Below are 8,407 nucleotides of genomic sequence, written 5' to 3'. Positions count from 1 at the left end.
ATAGATAATAGATAGATAGATAGATAGATAATAGATAGATAGATAGATAGATAGATAGATAGATAGATGATAGATAGATAATAGATAGATAGATAGATAGATAGATAGATAGATAATAGATAGATAGATAGATAGATAGATAGATAGATAATAGATAGATAGATAGATAATAGATAGATAGATAGATAATAGATATAGATAGATAGATAGATAGATAGATAGATAGATAGATAATAGATAGATAGATAGATAGATAGATAGATAGATAGATAGATAAATAATAGATAGATAGATAGATGATAGATAGATAATAGATAGATAGATGATAGATAGATAATAGATAGATGATAGATAGATAATAGATAGATAGATAGATAGATAGATAGATAATAGATAGATAGATAGATGATAGATAGATAGATAGATAGATAGATAATAGATAGATAGATAGATAGATAGATAATAGCTAGATAGATAGATAGATAGATAGATAGATAGATAGATAGATAATAGATAGATAGATAATAGACAGATAGATAGATAGATAGATAGATAGATAATAGATAGATAGATAATAGATAGATAGATAGATAATAGATAGATAGATAGATAGATAGATAGATAATAGATAGATAGATAGATGATAGATAGATAGATAGATAGATAGATAGATAGATAGATAGATAGATAGATAATAGATAGATAGATAGATAGATAGATAGATAGATAGATAATAGATAGATAGATAATAGATAGATAGATGATAGATAGATGATAGATAGATAGATAGATAATAGATAGATAGATAGATAGATAATAGATAGATAGATAGATAGATAGATAGATAGATAGATAGATAATAGATAGATAGATAGATAGATAGATAGATAGATAGATAGATAATAGATAGATAGATGATAGATAGATAATAGATAGATAGATAGATAGATAATAGATAGATAGATAGATAGATAGATAGATAGATAGATAGATAGATAATAGATAGATAGATAGATAGATAGATAGATAGATAATAGATAGATAGATAGATAGATAGATAGATAATAGATAGATAGATAGATAGATAGATAGATAGATAGATAATAGATAGATAGATAGATAGATAGATAGATAGATAGATAGATAATAGATAGATAGATGATAGATAGATAATAGATAGATAGATGATAGATAGATAATAGATAGATAGATAGATAGATAGATAGATAGATAGATAGATAGATAGATAATAGATAGATAGATAGATAATAGATAGATAGATGATAGATAGATAATAGATAGATAGATAGATAGATAGATAGATAGATAGATAGATAGATAATAGATAGATAGATAGATGATAGATAGATAGATAGATAGATAGATAATAGATAGATAGATAGATAGATAGATAGATAGATAGATAGATAATAGCTAGATAGATAGATAGATAGATAGATAGATAGATAGATAATAGATAGATAGATAATAGACAGATAGATAGATAGATAGATAGATAGATAGATAGATAGATAGATAATAGATAGATAGATAATAGATAGATAGATAGATAGATAATAGATAGATAGATAGATAGATAGATAGATAGATAATAGATAGATAGATAGATGATAGATAGATAGATAGATAGATAGATAGATAGATAGATGATAGATAGATAGATAGATGATAGATAGATAGATAGATAGATAGATAGATAGATAGATAATAGATAGATAGATAGATAGATAATAGATAGATAGATAGATAATAGATAGATAGATGATAGATAGATGATAGATAGATAGATAGATAATAGATAGATAGATAGATAGATAGATAATAGATAGATAGATAGATAGATAGATAGATAGATAGATAGATAATAGATAGATAGATAGATAGATAGATAGATGATAGATAGATAATAGATAGATAGATAGATAGATAGATAGATAGATAGATAGATAGATAGATAGATAATAGATAGATAGATAGATAGATAGATAGATAGATAATAGATAGATAGATAGATAGATAGATAGATAGATAATAGATAGATAGATAGATAGATAGATAGATAGATAATAGATAGATAGATAGATAGATAGATAGATAGATAGATAATAGATAGATAGATAGATAGATAGATAGATAATAGATAGATAGATAGATAGATAGATAGATAGATAGATAGATAGATAGATAGATAATAGATAGATAGATGATAGATAGATGATAGATAGATAATAGATAGATAGATAGATAGATAGATAGATAGATAGATAGATAATAGATAGATAGATAGATAGATAGATAGATAGATAATAGATAGATAGATAGATAGATAGATAGATAATAGATAGATAGATAGATAGATAGATAGATAATAGATAGATAGATAATAGATAGATAGATGATAGATAGATGATAGATAGATAGATAGATAGATAGATAGATAGATAGATAGATAGATAATAGATAGATAGATAGATAGATAGATAGATAGATAATAGATAGATAGATAGATAGATAGATAGATAGATAGATAATAGATAGATAGATGATAGATAGATAATAGATAGATAGATAGATAATAGATAGATAGATAGATAGATAGATAGATAGATAGATAGATAATAGATAGATGATAGATAGATAGATAGATAGATAGATAGATAGATAAATAGATAGATAGATAGATAATAGATAGTTAGATAATAGATAATAGATAGATAGATGATAGATAGATAGATAGATAGATAGATAGATAGATAGATAGATAGATAGATAGATAAATAGATAGATAGATAGATAGATAATAGATAGATAGATAATAGATAGATAGATAGATAGATAGATAGATAATAGATAGATAGATAGATAGATAGATAGATAGAGATAATAGATAGATAGATAGATAGATAGATAGATAGATAGATAGATAGATAGATAATAGATAGATAGATAGATAATAGATAGATAGATAGATAGATAGATAGATAGATAGATAATAGATAGATAGATGATAGATAGATAATAGATAGATGATAGATAGATAATAGATAGATAGATAGATAGATAGATAGATAGATAGATAGATAGATAATAGATAGATAGATAGATGATAGATAGATAGATAGATAGATAGATAGATAGATAGATAGATAGATAATAGATAGATAGATAGATAGATAGATAGATAGATAGATAATAGCTAGATAGATAGATAGATAGATAGATAGATAGATAGATAGATAATAGATAGATAGATAATAGACAGATAGATAGATAGATAGATAGATAGATAGATAATAGATAGATAGATAGATAGATAGATAGATAATAGATAGATAGATAGATAGATAGATGATAGATAGATAATAGATAGATAGATAGATAGATAGATAGATAGATAGATAATAGATAGATAGATAGATAGATAGATAGATAGATAATAGATAGATAGATAGATAGATAGATAGATGATAGATAGATAGATAGATAGATAATAGATAGATAGATAGATAATAGATATAGATAGATAGATAGATAGATGATAGATAGATAGATAGATAGATAGATAGATAGATAGATAATAGATAGATAGATAATAGATAATAGATAGATAGATAGATAGATAGATAGATAGATAGATAGATGATAGATAGATAATAGATAGATAGATAGATAGATAGATAGATAGATAGATAGATAGATAGATAGATAGATAATAGATAGATAGATAGATGATAGATAGATAGATAGATAGATAGATAGATAGATAGATAGATAATAGCTAGATAGATAGATAGATAGATAGATAGATAGATAGATAATAGATAGATAGATAATAGACAGATAGATAGATAGATAGATAGATAGATAGATAGATAGATAATAGATAGATAGATAGATAGATAGATAGATAGATAGATAGATAGATAATAGATAGATAGATAATAGATAGATAGATAGATAGATAGATAGATAGATAGATAATAGATAGATAGATAGATAGATAGATAGATAGATAGATAATAGATAGATAGATAGATAGATAGATAGATAGATAGATGATAGATAGATGATAGATAGATAGATAGATAGATAGATAGATAGATAGATAGATAGATAGATAGATGATAGATAGATAATAGATAGATAGATGATAGATAGATAGATAGATAGATAGATAGATAGATAGATAGATAGATAATAGATAGATAGATAGATAGATAGATAGATAGATAGATAATAGATAGATAGATAGATAGATAGATAGATAGATAGATAGATAGATAATAGATAGATAGATAGATAGATAGATAATAGATAGATAGATAGATAGATAATAGATAGATAGATAGATAGATAATAGCTAGATAGATAGATAGATAGATAGATAGATAGATAATAGATAGATAGATAATAGACAGATAGATAGATAGATAGATAGATAGATAGATAGATAATAGATAGATAGATAGATAGATAGATAGATAATAGATAGATAGATAATAGATAGATAGATAGATAGATAGATAGATAGATAATAGATAGATAGATAGATAGATAGATAGATAGATAGATAATAGATAGATAGATAATAGATAGATAGATAGATAGATAGATAGATAGATGATAGATAGATAGATAGATAGATGATAGATAGATAGATAGATAGATAGATAGATAGATAGATAGATAGATAATAGATAGATAGATAGATAGATAGATAGATAGATAGATAGATACATAGATAGATAGATAATAGATAGATAGATAATAGATAGATAGATAGATAGATAGATAGATAGATAGATAGATAGATGATAGATAGATAATAGATAGATAGATAGATAGATAGATAGATAGATAGATAGATAGATAATAGATAGATAGATAGATAGATAGATAGATAGATAGATAATAGATAGATAGATAGATAGATAGATAGATAGATAGATAGATAATAGATAGATAGATAGATAGATAGATAGATAATAGATAGATAGATAGATAGATAGATAGATAGATGATAGATAGATAATAGATAGATAGATAGATAGATAGATAGATAGATAATAGATAGATAGATAGATAGATAGATAGATAGATGATAGATAGATAATAGATAGATAGATAGATAGATAGATAGATAATAGATAGATAGATAGATAGATAGATAGATAGATAGATAGATAGATGATAGATAGATAATAGATAGATAGATGATAGATAGATAGATAGATAGATAGATAGATAGATAGATAGATAGATAGATAGATAGATAATAGATAGATAGATAGATAGATAGATAGATAGATAATAGATAGATAGATAGATAGATAGATAGATAGATAATAGATAGATAGATAGATAGATAGATAGATAGATAATAGATAGATAGATAGATAATAGATAGATAGATAGATAGATAGATAGATAGATGATAGATAGATAATAGATAGATAGATAGATAGATAGATAGATAGATAGATAATAGATAGATAGATAGATAGATAGATAGATAGATAGATAGATAATAGATAGATAGATAGATAGATAGATAGATAGATAATAGATAGATAGATAGATAGATAGATAGATAGATAATAGATAGATAGATAATAGATAGATAGATAGATAGATAGATAGATAGATAGATAATAGATAGATAGATAGATAGATAGATAGATAGATAATAGATAGATAGATAGATAGATAGATAGATAATAGATAGATAGATAGATAGATAGATAGATAGATAGATAGATAATAGATAGATAGATAGATAGATAGATAGATAATAGATAGATAGATAGATAATAGAAAGATAGATAGATAGATAGATAGATAGATAGATAGATAGATAGATAATAGATAGATAGATAGATAGATAGATAGATAATAGATAGATAGATAGATAGATAGATAGATAGATCGATAGATAGATAGATAGATAATAGATAGATAGATAGATAGATAGATAGATAATAGATAGATAGATAGATAGATAGATAGATAGATAGATAGATAATAGATAGATAGATAGATAGATAGATAGATAATAGATAGATAGATAATAGATAGATAGATAGATAGATAGATAGATAGATAGATAGATAGATAGATAATAGATAGATAGATAGATAGATAATAGAAAGATAGATAGATAGATAGATAGATAATAGATAGATAGATAGATAGATAGATAATAGATAGATAGATAGATAGATAGATAGATAGATAGATAGATAGATAGATAGATAATAGATAGATAGATAATAGATAGATAGATAGATAGATAGATAGATAGATAGATAGATAATAGATAGATAGATAATAGATAGATAGATAGATAGATAGATAGATAGATAATAGATAGATAGATAGATAGATAGATAGATAGATAGATAGATAGATAATAGATAGATAGATAGATAGATAGATAATAGATAGATAGATAGATAGATAGATAGATAGATAGATAGATAATAGATAGATAGATAGATAGATAGATAGATAGATAATAGATAGATAGATAGATAATAGAAAGATAGATAGATAGATAGATAATAGATAGATAGATAGATAATAGATAGATAGATAGATAGATAGATAGATAGATAGATAGATAGATAGATAGATAGCTAATAGATAGATAATAGATAGATAGATAGATAGATAGATAGATAGATAGATAGATAGATAGATAATAGATAGATAGATAATAGATAGATAGATAATAGATAGATAGATAGATAGATAGATAGATAGATAGATAATAGATAGATAGATAGATAGATAGATAATAGATAGATAGATAGATAGATAGATAGATAGATAATAGATAGATAGATAGATAGATAGATAGATAGATAGATAGATAGATAGATAGATAATTGATAGATAGATAATAGATAGATAGATAGATAGATAGATAGATAGATAATAGATAGATGATAGATAGATAGATAGATAGATAGATAGATAGATAGATAGATAATAGATAGATAGATAGATAGATAGATAGATAGATAGATAGATAATAGATAGATAGATAGATAGATAGATAGATAGATAGATAATAGATAGATGATAGATAGATAGATAGATAGATAGATAGATAATAGATAGATAGATAGATAGATTATACTGTATATTTTTAAATATTATTTGAAAAAAAATTGGGAGGGCCTAATAGACCACTTGATCCTTTTTTTTCTGCCATCACTCTTCTGCATGAAAAAAAAAAATCAGACAAATCTACTGAAAATAATATTTCTACTGTTAAATAGCAAGAAAAAAATCTGATAAATAAAAACCTCTTCTGTATATATTAAAAAAACAGATAAATCTACCTAAAACAATATTTCTACTGTTAAACAGCAAAAAAAAAAAAAGTAATGCAGTAAAAAAAAAAATCTTCTGTTTTACATGAGAAATAATTCCCAATAAATACATTGTCAAATTGCACTTCATGTTATCCATCCAAATAAATTGTCCCCTTTTTATTTAATTTTTTTTCATAATGTCCAAATCACTTCGACACAAAGTTTCCATCTCTGCAAAAAATGTAGATAAAAATACCGGAAATCCAACGGCAAAACTTGCAAACGTCTTACCTGCGATTAAGGAAAATGCTGAAGCGAGCAGATAGGAGTTCAGCGCCTTCATCCTGGAGAGTCTCTGGAGAAGAATAAAAAACAAAAAGTGATGGCTCTGCACAAAGTTTTATAGGTCCCGCCCACATTGCCTCATTAACATCAAATTCAGTTCAAAGGAAAAAAAAATGTGACCGAATTCTGGCCGAGTTGGAGGTGTTTGCTGTGAGGTGTGATTGTTGTACAACATGTCCTAGGAGTGCCTGAGCCGTGATTACCCAACTTCCCCCGACACCGGTGTCACTGCTTCCCATACATCTCTATGGCTGAGAACGAATGTGAGGTTAGCATTGCGTCACGCCAGTCACATATTATATTTTGCATTTTATATAGTCATGCGTTATTATTGATGGATGTTGGGAATGTCAGCAGAAATGTGGAACAGGACATGTAAAATGATTGAACTTCATCTGTTTCATCCTACATGACTTCCTTCGAGTTCTACAAATGCTTCTGCACCCTTTTGGCATGGACCACAAACAAAACATCTCTTTTTTTAGGGCTTTATTAAAAGAAAGTACTGAACCAATCAAATACTGTAAATGCCAAGTTGCAGGGACTGGAGGCCACCTGATTTTCCATAGAGCAACCACTGGTGTGGATGTTGTCCTGCAGGTGACCCTCAATAACCTGTATAGGTATACTGCCGTTATGGCATGTGTAGGCAGGTAGCCTAGTGTTAGCCTATAGCCAGATTGCTGCCCGGTCAGGAAACGGGGTAATGTTGTTCACCGTTT

General features: G+C 25.3%; 1 protein-coding gene across 1 annotated transcript in view; it reads right to left on the bottom strand.

Moving 5' to 3' along the window:
* Positions 1-8,025, bottom strand: part of LOC149435324 (uncharacterized) — a 20,364-nt gene extending 12,339 nt beyond the window's left edge. The window contains exon 1 of the mRNA XM_089662783.1: positions 7,632-8,025. Within this exon, the coding sequence (XP_089518909.1) occupies positions 7,632-7,683 (52 nt within the window). The 5' untranslated portion in view covers positions 7,684-8,025. The remainder of the gene's footprint in view (positions 1-7,631) is intronic.
* Between the last annotated feature and the right edge of the window lie 382 nt (positions 8,026-8,407).

Source organism: Staurois parvus, unplaced genomic scaffold (genome assembly GCF_062004578.1).
Source record: "Staurois parvus isolate SC_StPar_1 unplaced genomic scaffold, SC_StPar_1.0 ptg001542l, whole genome shotgun sequence".
NCBI classification, from domain to species: Eukaryota; Metazoa; Chordata; class Amphibia; order Anura; family Ranidae; genus Staurois; species Staurois parvus.
Note: the sequence above shows the minus strand (reverse complement) of the source record. Positions and strands in the feature narration are given on the sequence as shown.